The sequence below is a fragment of the Sciurus carolinensis genome, chromosome 3, assembly GCF_902686445.1.
Source record: "Sciurus carolinensis chromosome 3, mSciCar1.2, whole genome shotgun sequence".
NCBI classification, from domain to species: Eukaryota; Metazoa; Chordata; class Mammalia; order Rodentia; family Sciuridae; genus Sciurus; species Sciurus carolinensis.
In genome coordinates, this window is record NC_062215.1 from 178,540,760 (window position 1) to 178,553,243 (window position 12,484).

Genomic DNA, 12,484 nt, shown 5'->3' on the forward strand with positions numbered 1-12,484 from the left:
GAAGCACTCCTGAGGCGTTCAGAAAAGAAGGCAGAAAGTTGAACAGAGAAGGGGACTGCCAACCAAGGGAGGTCCTGGGACTCGGCGACTCGAAGAGGTTCCTTGGGCCAGTCCCTTGGAAACAAACAAAAGCGCGGGCGGGCTCTCTTACTGCCTCCAGCACCAGCAGCTCCGGCCAGCCGAGAGGGCCGGGACAGCTACTGGCCGCGCTTGTCCAGCAAGCCGGAGGATCCCGCGCCACCGCGCGCCTGCCCGTCCGCGCGCGACGCCGTGAGCGCGGAGCGCACCCCGCTGCGCGCGGTCCCGGGGGAATGGAGGGGAGGGGGGTGGCCGCCGACGCCGACGGACTACAAGTCCCAGGAAGCCCAGAGGCAGCGCAGGGCGGGGCCTGGCGCTATTCCCCGGGATCCGGCGCGCTGGGAAGCGCCGCGGAGGACGCAGCGGCGGCGGCGGCCGGAGGGCGGCGAGCGCGCGGGCGGGGCGCGGGCGGGGGCGGGGCCGACGTGGGCCGGGGCCCTGCGTGCCAGGGAGGGGGCCGGCCGGGCAGGCGGCGGGCGGCGCTCGGAGCGGGCTCCGCGGCTTGCACGGCGCCTGCGGCTTGGTCCGGCTCGGCGGGCGGCGCACGGCGGGCTCGGCGCGGGGGCCCGGCGCGCCCGGCAGCGCAGCACGCAGCGCGCGGACCCACGCAGCGGCCGGGCGCCCGGAGCGGCGCGGCCACTGCCCGGGGCCGGCCTTCGGCCCCGGCGCTCGGAGCGCGGCGGCTGCCTGGGTTTTAATGGCTGCTTGGCGGGGCAGCGCCTAGGAGTGGAAGGCGGCTGCGGCGCAGGAAGGCTCCCGAGCGCGGGCCGGCCGCGCCTGCCGCGGCGCGCTCCATGGGGGCGCGCTCCCCCCGGACGGCCCGCTGACCGGGACGCGGGGGCCCGCTTGCTCGCCGGCTGCGCGTCCCGGTCATGAACTGAGCCCACGGGCCGACCCCACGCCTGCTCCGCCTGCGCCTTTCTTCTCGAGCCTCCTCCGCCCGCCGCCGGCGGGCCGGGCTCCCCCGGGGCTGCGGCGCCCCGGGCTCGGCGGCCCGCGGGCCCCGGGGAGCGGGGCGGCGGCGGCGGCGGGGGGCGCGCGGCTCCGGGCGCGGGCGCCTGCACCATGAACTACCAGCAGCAGCTGGCCAACTCGGCTGCCATCCGGGCCGAGATCCAGCGCTTCGAGTCGGTCCACCCCAACATCTACTCCATCTACGAGCTGTTGGAGCGCGTGGAGGAGCCGGTACTGCAGAATCAGATCCGGGAGCACGTCATCGCCATCGAAGGTGAGGGCCAGGCCCACCGGGGTTCTGGAAAGCACGGGGGAGCGGGCGCCCCGACTCGTCGGGGGTGTGCGCGCGCGTGTGTGCGTGCGTGTGTACACTCGCGCGGGGCTAAGGCACGCGGCTCCCCGGCCAAGGGAGCATTGCGGTGCTTCTTGCCCAGCAAGGCCGGTTGCGCCGTGAGCCTGCCAGGGAAGATGGATCGTCAGCCTTAATTTGATAATGGACAATAGAGTCTCTACTGTGAGAAAGTGGCTTGGTGCCGCCGAGTCCTGGGCCGCCTGAGTGTCCCCGACTCAGCAGACGCCTGGGGGCATCTGGAGGGGTTGGCGCCACCCTGCCACTGACAGGTTACCGGGCCAGGCCTGAGCATCCTCCTGGACGTTGAAGATACGCTGCCCAGCGGTGCCCCCACGCCCCCGTGTCGTTGCACGGTTTGGGGTTAAGGGGAGGCAGGCCCTCAGACTTATCCCATGCAGAATCCCAGCCCAGGCAGCATCGTGACCATGTGCAGATCCTGCCCTGTGCAAATGCTGGTTTCCGTAGTATGTTTTGTACCAGAAATCCTGGGTCAAATTATAAGAGCGCTGTAGGAGGCAGGGTACTGAGGGTCTCACTTTGACACTTCTGGCACTGGAAGGGGGGCAAGTAAATGGAGGATGCTGTAGGTTGTAAGCCAGTGGAGAGGGAAGGGTCTGGACAGAATACTCTCGCTCCCCTGCCTGTCAGGCAGGCAGTATTCCTGCAAGCGAGGTCAGCAGCGGGCAGCAGTTTGCTTTTTTTTTTTTTCTGGGTTTGTTTTCTCTCTGGATGGCCAGTGGCTCTCATTTCTCTGCTACTGGGCTCCTGGATTGTTTCCTTGACTTGTTCCTTGGGTCCTGCCAAGACAAACCTGGGGGAGCAGGTGGCATATAGGTAATGGAGCTATGTAGCAGCCACAGTCCATCAGCAGTCTGTCCTCTCACATTGCTGTCGGTTACTGATGGTAAGAGGCCTACAGTGTGCTGCTTCAGCACAAGAGGATGTCTTGCCCAAAGGCTTTAAGACTTCTGTTGGAGAACATGGAGAGCTTCCTGCTGGTGGGAGTGTCGGGAAGCAGGTGTGACCATTACCCAATTTCCCACCCGTGGGAGTGAGAGGGCATGGCCCTCAGGATGGCTTTGCTTTGGCATTGTGCATTATGAACCCCAGAGTGTTTTGGTTTGGAGCTTGGTTAGGTGGAGAAGGTGGATGTTGTATGGCTGATCCTCTTGGAATTTGGCAGCCTCACGGACTTGAACCACATCCCGTGCTGGCTGATTTTACATAAGGGTCCCAGCAGGCGCCAGTCTTATGAGGGTCTGCTCAGTGCACCTCCTCACCCTTGGGTGCACTTGGCTTCCCTGTTGGCTACTTAAGGTGCTTCCAGACTCTTCAAGAGGCAGGACCTCTGTGTGCCGCTGGGGCTTGTGGTGGGAAGTCCTGGTATCTGCACCCGTCTGCTGAATTGGGAGATGTTACAGATGGGTTCCTGTGAAACTTGAGGTCTGGGTCCATTTGCTTGTTTCAGGTGCATCTTCTCCTCTCTGCGTACATTTGCAGGAGTCTGATGAGACACATGGAAGGCTGGGGTGAGGTATTGAGTGCACCTGGCTGCAGAGAGCAGGAGGAGCTCCAGCTGGGTGTGACTCACCGCACGTCAGTCCTTCTCCACTCCCCAGTCCTGAAACCGCACTCGGGTTCTCAGCGCTTCCAGTGCAGTAGTTGGACTTCCTGGCAGGAGGATGTGGTTGCAGTTTTCTTTTCTCTTCCTTTTTTCCTTCTGTGTGATTCTGAAATGATGGTTTTTTGATAGCTTGTTGCCTACCTTTACGACATGAGATTTAGACTCCTCCTCGACTGGAAATCTTGTCAATTAATAAGGCTCAGAATTAATGGATAGTTTCCGTTTGGGGCTTTGATAATCTTGTTATTTTTCTGTTCGAGGTAGAACTGTCCATATTGTGCCATGACTATAGTTAATTTAGTGAGGCTTAAGCCACATTCAGGTGTGCCTCTGCTCTTATCCACAATGATGCCACTTTTCATTTGTATAGAACTTAGCACAAATGCTCTGGCATTTGTAATCTCACCGTTGGTGCCAGCCCTGAGGGAGAGGATGGCCAGCTTCCTTATCCAGGCTTTAGAGAGGAACATGGAGGTTCGGGGAGAGTTGACCCTTGATTGATGGGGGCTGTTCCAGATCTGGTGTGAACAGATCATTTCATTCGGGTCCAGGGCTCTGGCTACCCCAGACAGCACTCTTTGAGGACCTCTCCCTGACCCTTCGGATTTAATCCAGGCTTGTTGGTTATAGTGAGATGTTCTTCTCCACGTTGATTTTAGGATGTGGGAGGGACTTAAGCTTCTACTTCACTGATGTTTTGGAAGTTGAGAGGGTTGCTCAATTGTGGCAGGACAGCATTTTTGGGCGAGAAGAGAGGTATGCAGATGCAGTTTTGTGCAGCTGGGTGCACTGCCAAAGTCTGAGGGCACTGCAGTGGGGGATATAGAGGCACATACCATGTCTGCCCCTGCCTGCAGGTGAGCCCTGGAGGTTCGATGGTGCAGCAGCAAAATGTAAATCTTTCTGAGTTTTAAAGTATAACCATTCCCAATCAGGAAAGTTTATGCATACCATAAGAAAAGGTTTAAAAATGACTTGTCCCACAAAAGGAAAAACTTCATTTTAGAAGAGATCCAGTTAGTCTTTTCTCCTGTCTAAGTGTACACAATTGAATTCTACATATAAAGCTTCTTTTTCTTCTATACTGGGGAGTGAACCCACATCCCAGCCCCCTTTTTTATTTTTTATTTGAGGTAGGGTCTGGCTAAGTTGCCCAGACTGGCCTTGAACTTGTGGTTCTCCTGCCTTTGCTGTGTGAGTAGCTGGGATTGCAGGTGCATGCCACTTTACCCAGGTTGTGCGAAGCTTTTTGATTACCATAATGTGAGCCCTTTCTGAGGTTATGAAAAACACTTGAAGATATGATTTCTCTTATCAGTCAGCATTTGACTTTGCTGTAATTTGTTTGAAGTTTCCCAGCTTTCTGGTGTCTTCAGGAATTTCTGCTGTTGGATCGCAGCACACTTCCCTATGAAAGCGAAGACTCGTTTGGCTAATGCTTGTTTCAAAGAGAGTGGAAATGGGTCTGATTGGAAAAACCTAACAGTGGACTGAGTTCAATACATTTTAGGAGAAAGAACCCACCAAGATGTCCAGGTAAAATGGGTCTGTGACCCTGTTGGCAGGTGTGGAGTACACGTGCTTTTACCCTCGCTCTTGTTTTAAAACATTAACCTGTCAGAAGCGTTTTCCTTAACCCTTACTTTGACCTTGAGAATCCGTCTCCCACAGGCGCTCGGAGTTTAAGGCCACTTTGCCAGTCATTTTCACATTCAGTTGATCAGATTTTGGGGTGTTCCACAGGGTGTAGCATGCTGTGAGATGTGGCATGCAGCTGTCCTCTTCCAAGTCTCCCAGCCACCTTGCCCAGAAGTGTGCCTGGGGCCGCCTGACCTTGTTTCCGCCACTTGTCTAGGTCTCCCTGTCTGGGATGGTTGGGTGGTTGGGGTTGGGGAAATGAGTCAAGCATCTTTCTTGTTAAGTAAAGTTTGTTGCTGTTTTAAGCCTCTGTTGGCAGTTGCATGTTGGAGTGACGGTCCAGTGGCTCATCCAACCAGGGCCCTGCACTTCCCAGGTTACCAGATGTTGCTGGGCAGCTCGGCCGTGCTCTGAAGTTGAGGGCCTGGCCGGCAGCATCGCCTCCATCTTGCCCACATGGCCCATCAGTGACACCCACGCACCGGCCTGCCACGTGGTGGCAGGAGAACTGCCTTTCGGCCCTTGAAGAGCGTTTCACCGGGGTCAGGGCTGCTTGGTAGCACCTGAGCCCCAGCCTGCAGGGGACCTGGGCTGCTGAGGGCATAGGCTCCACCGAAGCCTGTGATGCAGTGTGGGGTCTAGCCTCTGTCCCTGCAGAGTGCTGGGTGTTCACCCTGCACCCCATCAGTCTTCCTGCGGCTGTCCTGTAACATCAGCGCTGGTGTCTGGTGTCTGCTGAGATGGGAACAGAGCGCCTGCTGTTCATAGTTCCCACAGCTGTCTGTGCATACCATCCCAAGCTCGTGCGGCCTTGACCCACGATGAAGGGTTGAGAACACCCCAAATAACCACAAGGATCATGTTCCCTGGAAGTCGCTTGTTGCAGCAAGATTTTTGTGGGAGTTTGTTCTCATATAGAAGTTTATTTGGTCCGGTTGTCGCAAGTGTTATGTTTAGGGAGACACGTTTCTTCCTGCCATGGGCAAGTGTTGGTTTTCTTTGTCACTATCTACCAGGTTGCTAGTATTTCAGGTGGAATCAGAGGTTGCAGGTTTGTGCCTCTTTCATAAACATAATGCTCTGTTGGCTGTTAGTTGCTTCTGTGGGGACCTCATGACTTGCTCACCACTGTGCCGAGGCCCTGAGTAACCCAGGTGTCCCTGTGTGTTCAGCTTCATGCTCTCAGATGTGGCATGGGGACCTGTTCTCTGAGATGCCATCTTCTTCCTACATGTTCTACGAGGCTCTGTCCCCCAGTGTCACCCACAGTTGACTTCACCTTGTTAGGGTTGAGATCCTCTTGCTGTGTGTCCCCAGTCCCCTTTGGCTCACCTCCTTATCCTATAGCTTGTAGGACTGGGAGCTCTTTTAATGCAGAAATCAGGTCCTGCTCATTTTTGTGTCCTCATTGTTGAGTTAATCAGTGTTCGGCTCTTGAGCAAGGCCCAGGGGTTGTTCATTGACCAGCTCACTTACAGTGAGCTACCATTTCTTTGAAATGTGGGTCCTTTTGCTCCTTGGTGGTGGTATAAATAGTGTCTGTGGTCTTGTGGAGGTGAGGGCATTTTAAAGCCCATCCTCAGAACACAGAAGTTAGGGCTGGCTACCTTTTGGATTTGGTCGGTTGGCTTGGAAGTGAAGTGTCATGTGGTGTTTGAGGTGGAAATGAAATTTTCTTTAGCGTAGGTAGGGGAAGAAAAAGATCTGCTTGCTAAATGTTGGTAACTTTTTCAGATCCACAGTCTGCAAAAGTTTGATGTTTCGTTACGCTGGATATAAGTGGATTTCAGACAAAGAATCAGTATCACTGAGAGGGACAAATGAGTGACAGGCTGCGTTGCTGGACACAATGCAGCACTCAGCATCCTGCGGAGCAGCCGTGTTTCTCAGGAGAAAGCAGACACCATGCCCCTGCCTCCAACTTCTGTTTCTGTAGGTGTGGAGTGGGGCCCGAGAAGGTGCACTTCTTACTAGGGTCTGTGGTCCCATGCTGTGGAGGGGAGAAGTCCCCGCTGGTGGGCACCTTCCCTGGGCCAGCATGCACTCTTGCATGGGGCACTCACAGTCAGGGCGAGGGTTCCCTGGCAGTCTTCCCTGTAGTTAGGGTGAAGATACCCAGGGCTCAGGGAGTTCCCTGTCAGAGAGATGGAGTGGATGGAGGAGTGGTCGGAGGAGGGATTCAGGGTTTCAGGTCCAGCCTGGTGGTGCTGACGGCAGAGGAGCCGAGCTCCTTGGGAGTTCCTGGGAAGTGGTCAGCTGGAGCTCAGACCCTCCATGGAGGTGGAACCAGCTGGCTCCCGGGCTCCTCGGAGTAGTTCATTGAGTCTTCCTTCCTGCCTCTTGGGGAGCGTTGAGTTTTGCAGCAGTCCTGTGCATGTTTAGAGGCAGTTCTTCCAGATTCCGTTATTATGATAATTTTGCAGATGATACATTTTGTTACCGCAGTTTCCAAGTGGAAGGAGCCCTTGTCAGAGGGGAGCTGTGTGTGGCTGTCAGTGGAGGAGCTGAGGAGCAGCTTGCGGGAGGTCCTGGTGACTGGGGACTGGGGCCGGGGGAGCCGCCTCAGCAGCCGGGAACCTCCAGAGCAAACCCTGGCCCTGTTGCCACGCTTGTCTGTGTCCATCCAGACTTCTTCTCCCTCGTGACTGAGCGCCCTTGTTTTTCCTGCTCCTGTTCCCGATACCCTGCAGGTGTTTACAGTTTGTGAGTCTCACTGTGGCTTTTTCCCCCCTAACTACTGCTTTGGTTTTGTCTCGTGTTTCTCAACAGTGGAACAAACCTGTGCCCCCATCCCGCACCCTTCCCAGTGCCCCAGAATCTTTGTGTCCTTAGCTTAAGTGATTGAGTCTGGCAAAGCCGGATGAGGCTTAGTTATTTTTAAAATCCAGGGTTTGGGGTTCTGATCTGGTGCTTAGCTACATAATTCCTTCCCTTTGTTAAGTACCTTTCTCTAAGAAACAAAGTGCGCTCTACAGATGTTAATCTCTAATCTTCGCAGCATCTGTTATTTTTGTCTGGGCATGGCTTTGTGTGCGCTGCGGGAGCCCTGGCCTTCCGGTGCCTCTGAGGGGCTGGGGGGAGTTTTGGTCCTGTTCTGCAACGTGGGCAGCCTGCACGTGGGCACGTGCCTTTCCTGCGAGGCAAAGGTGCCTCGTGTGGGGCAGGCTGGCCTCACGTTTTGAGTCTGATCCCTTCATCTTCCAGGGCTCTGTGCTTACAAGTGACCAGTGCCAGAAGGGGTTTCTTGGTCGTGTCTGCAGCCGGGAGGGAAAGAGAAGAAGTACCACGTGGTGCAGAAGAGGTTGTTAATGGATCCTTTGAATAACCAGCCAAATAGCTTGTTTGTGTGCAAGGTCGGGACATTTTCCATAGAGAGCAGACTAAATATAGGCCCGAGGGTGGGGACCGGGCGAGAGGGGCTGTCGTTGCTCTGGTATTGTTTTTTCCCTTGGTGATCAGCACTCCACCAGTCCTGAACAGGTGGCCACCCTGGACTCTCTGGGAACAGATTGGTGTTTTTGTTTAACCAGGGCTCATTTGCACATTTCACACTTCTCCCGCTGTTTGATGGGGCTTGTCTTTTTCGGGCTGCAGTGTTGGAGTATTTGTACAGTGTTTCTACACAAGCAACTGTCTCATCCCCAAAACGGTTCACGCCGGCTGGTTGTCATTAGCATCATGGTTAGAAGCTGCTGCTGCTTCTTTCTCCTTCTTTTTTTTTAGAGGGTGGGAAACACTTTTCATGGTTCTGGGAGAAGAATTCCAAATAATTACCGGCCATGTTCACAAACGATTTATGTTTGGTCTTAGAAATGTCAACATTCAACAGCCTCTAGCAGATAGAACTGTGTTGATATCCAGCGTGGGACGCTGGCCTCAGCAAACCTACTGTCACCACATTCCCAGATAATAGACGTAAAGGGAGAGCAGCCCTTTAGGAGAATTTAGTTTTACTGTTTGGTTTTACGTAATAGAGACATACTAACAGTGTTGATACTTGAAGTTATTCTTTTTTTTTTTTAATGAATACTTGAAACAAATAATAACACCTATTTTAGTTTCATGAGTGTTTTTACTTTCTTCTTTTAAGTTGATGCTGGGGATGGAACCCGGGGCCTCCCCCGCCACCCCCAGGCTGGGCAAATAATCTGTCACTGAGCTGGGGACAAGGGGGTTGTGGTCTCTGTTGATGACCTTCAGCTCAATTTGGTGTTACTGGTAACTACTTGGTACCCTTTATGATGAAAGGAAGCTGATCTGGAAAGAGCCCTGGCCCTGGACGTCCCTGTGGTAGGTGTGTTTAGTCGTGTTCTGGGGAGAAGACTGTTGTCCAGGGAGGACATCTCAGCGGGCTGTCCACCTTGCCTTGCTGAGCCTGCCTGCTACTGTTCAATGCTTGGTCTTAGTACTCATGAGCCTAGCCTTGGAGGAGCCCTGTGCTATTTGGAGTTTGGGTTGGGGTTGGTGGGATTGAGACCACATTTCCTCGGTTTAGAGAGCCCTTTCGTGATCTGGAGCATGAAGATGTTCAAGGAAAGAGGATGTTTTGCAAACCCCTACCCACCTGGGTGTCACCAGCATCCAGGTCAGGAGACTAGTGTGGGTGGCACAGTGAGGCTCAGCCAAGGGTTAGAAGTTAGAGGTTGGACAGCCTTCCTTGTGGGTCTGGAGAGGGGCATTCAGGCGGTTTCCCTGTTTGGACTGTTACAACCAGTGCTTCCAGGCACACTCCCGGATCTGTCACTCGGAGCCCATGTCCTCGTCCTCATTTCTGTCAGGCCCAGTTTGGGTGGCAGCTGCCCAGTCTGGAGGCTTTTTCTCCCCTCGCTGGACCTGGTGCTTAGGACGTGGCCCACAGGCTGCAGCCCTGTGCGGGGCGCCTTCCCTGGCCACGGGTCATGATGTGACTCTATAGCAGCGACTTCACCGTGTCTCCGCCTCGAGCTTCCGTCCTTCTGGTCATCTGCCGGCAAACAAAGCTCTGGGCCTGCCTTAGGTCCTGACCTTCAGGATTGTCTGCTGACTCTTTCTTCCTCGTTGGATGGATGGCCACAGCTCTGAGTGGCGCTGTGTGAGACCCCTCCCCAGGAAGCCCTGGCCTTTAAATTGTCTCCAGCCCCTTGGGCTCTGCCCAGCCCTCTCCGACACGACCAGCGTGATCCTCTGGGATGTGCTTGTCCTCTGCTAAAAGAAAACTGGCTCTGCACCCAGGGGCCCAGCTCTTTGTGGTCTTAATGGTGACACATTAGCACAGTTCAGTTTGTGTTGTTCGTACAATTACAAGAAGACACAAAAGGAGAAAATGAAAGTGTTGCCAGCTCTGATTCCTGGAGTGGTTTTCTTTGTTCGGACTGTCGGGCTGCATCTTGGGACCTGCCCATCCCCCTCCTTCAGACCAGTGCTGATCGAGGCCAAACCTGGAAGCACTGGCAGGGCCCTGGATCAGGGCTCTGCACGCCCGTGTGAATTTCTCCTGTGACTTTGCAAAGACAAATATTTATTTTGAAGGATGGTGGTAGGCGGGCCACGTTTATACTCACTGTTTGGTATGGGAAGCCGCTACCGTGAGAATCCGTAGACGAGATTTTACCCAGCCCCACAGTGGGCAGGACTCAGTCGCCAGTTGGTGGGGCAGGCGGCTGTGGGGCAGTAGCTCTTCTCTCAGGACCCTCACTGCCAGCCCAGGAGGTAACGGTAGTATGGAGCTGAGCCACCACATGGGCAGTGCAGGACAGTCTTGGGGTGGGGTTAGCCAGATGGGGTGGAGGTCAGGGAGGTCCTAGGAGCCGGGGAGGAGTCAGGCGAGGAAGGGCTTCGGGGACAGCAGGAGTCGAGCCCCCAGAACAGAGTCTCTTCTCCTGAGGAGGATTGGATGAGGCTGTGGGGACAGCCACCTGTGGATGAGCCCCCGCACCCTCTCCCCTGCAGTGGGGCATGCTGCCACGCTCATCCGTGGCTCCGCAGGACGGGAATGGCAGCAGGGGAGTTCAGACCAGAAACGGGGCTTTGTGATGGAGGTGGGAGACTAGACACGGTGGGAAGTAGCCTGGAAGATGGCAGGAATTCTGGGACAGTATCACAGCTGCCTCTCTGCAGTCTCTTGTGAGTGTGGCTAGTTTGGAACCATCTCCAGGGGCTGAATCAACCAGGGTAGGGGGCTCACATGATTGAGATTCTCCATGCAGACCCTGGATTGCGATGGCCCCTGAGGTCCTACTTACAGAACCGTGTGTAGAGTCTCCCCGCCAAGTGCACCTCTTGCCAAGTGTGCAGAACATGTGCCGCGTGGTGCTTGATTCACACATCCTGTCCGTGTCCCGTCGATGTGCTTTTTCACATCATGGCTTCATAGAATTGTAGAACCAGGTGTTTGGACCGCAGAGGTGAACAGGCCCTTCGCCATGCAAGAGCAGGGCAGGCACTTGCTTCTGGCTGGCATGTAGTGGGCTCGGGCAGTGGGGAAGCCAGGGGCTCCGGGAGGTGGGAAGCTCTGACACTGTGGGGAGGGCTTGGAGGACCCCCAGCAGGCCCCGGGAGGACCTGCGCCTGCCCTGTCAGGGCGGTTTCCACCGCTGCTCAGAGTTTCAGTTCTTACCTGACTGGTCATTTTATGCTGGTGAATGAACTGCGTCTCTTTCTGCTGATAGTCTAAATCCAGAGGGTTCCCCGAACCTCCCAACTCACCCTGGGATGGGGGATGCCCCTCCGGATAAAAGCTGTATCTGAGCTGGGCTCAGCCTGTGGCCACAGCTGCCCAGCCTCCTGAAATCCGTGTGGAATTGCCCCCAGACCTGGAGCCCGGCTCTTTCTCCAGGGCCTGAACCTCTGCTATTTGCGGTGGAAAGCAGGCTGCAGGGACACACTCAGCTTTTTAAACGCGTAGGTGCCTCGCTGGAGGAGATCCTGGGTGGGGCACATTTGCTCATCTGGGAAGCTTGGGCACCCTCCACTCGCTGTAGGGTGTTGGGCGCTCTGTGCCTTGCGGGGGTTTGCGGAGCGGGCTGCCCTCCTGAGCCAGGCAGGCCTCACCTACCTGTGAACACCTTTCCCAGCACCCTCCTCGGTCTGCGCAGGGGAGGCATGTCCCACTCCTAAGGCTGGGATCTGTGTGACCAGAATAGTTTCCCATTAAAAGAGATGGCATTTGCTAGTTAGGCACAAGCCCACCCAGAGGGTCCACCCACCCAGAGGGCCTTTTCCTGAGTGCTGTCTGTGGCGCACGAGGTTTCCTAAGATTGACCTGGTTGTGGCCCGACGTTTGACAGGTTCTGGGGCCACTGCAGTGGAGGTGGTTGCGTCAGGTTCCAGGAGTGGGGTCCCTCAGGGGCACGTTGCTGTCCTCAGGTGTGGATGGAGTGAGAGGGTGCCTCACTCTGGGGGACTCAGGTTTAACTTGCACTGTGCAAGGACGATTTTTGTCACATCAACCTGTGATGCAGTTTGGAGGGCAGCCAAGGGGGACGTCTGGCTTGGTTTTCAGTGGCCCTGAGTGTGAGTATCTGGGAGGGCAGCCTCTCACTTGGGCCTTGGTGGTTGTGGGGTGGGGTGGGCACAAAGCCCTGTACCTTCGGTCCTGGTGAAGAAAGCCGACATTTCTTGTTAGTCCTTGACTGATTAATGGAAGCAGAATGACCTCATGTCCCATCCCAGCCTAGGTGGTTCAGTGTGGCTTCTAGGTGACAGAAGGGACTGGTTGAGGGTCCTGGACAGGCTCCTGCCCAACTCTAGTCCCTTGGTAAAGGTGCTTGTCCCTCTGGGCTGCAATTTCAGAGGATGGACTTTGGTCTTAGGAGTCCTACTGAAGTGACGGTTGCTGTCCCATCCACTGCTCCTTAGTT

General features: G+C 55.5%; 1 protein-coding gene across 4 annotated transcripts in view; it reads left to right on the top strand.

Annotated features, from left to right (window-relative positions):
- Nucleotides 1-558: 558 nt before the first annotated feature.
- Agap1 (ArfGAP with GTPase domain, ankyrin repeat and PH domain 1) overlaps nt 559-12,484 on the top strand; it is a 480,841-nt gene continuing 468,915 nt past the window's right edge. For 2 of the 4 annotated variants that reach the window (XM_047543038.1, XM_047543039.1), the window contains exon 1: nt 559-1,306. In XM_047543038.1, coding sequence (XP_047398994.1) covers nt 1,144-1,306 — 163 coding nt within the window. In that variant the 5' untranslated portion in view covers nt 559-1,143. The remainder of the gene's footprint in view (nt 1,307-12,484) is intronic. The other 2 variants (XM_047543040.1, XM_047543041.1) reach the window with 2 other exon arrangements.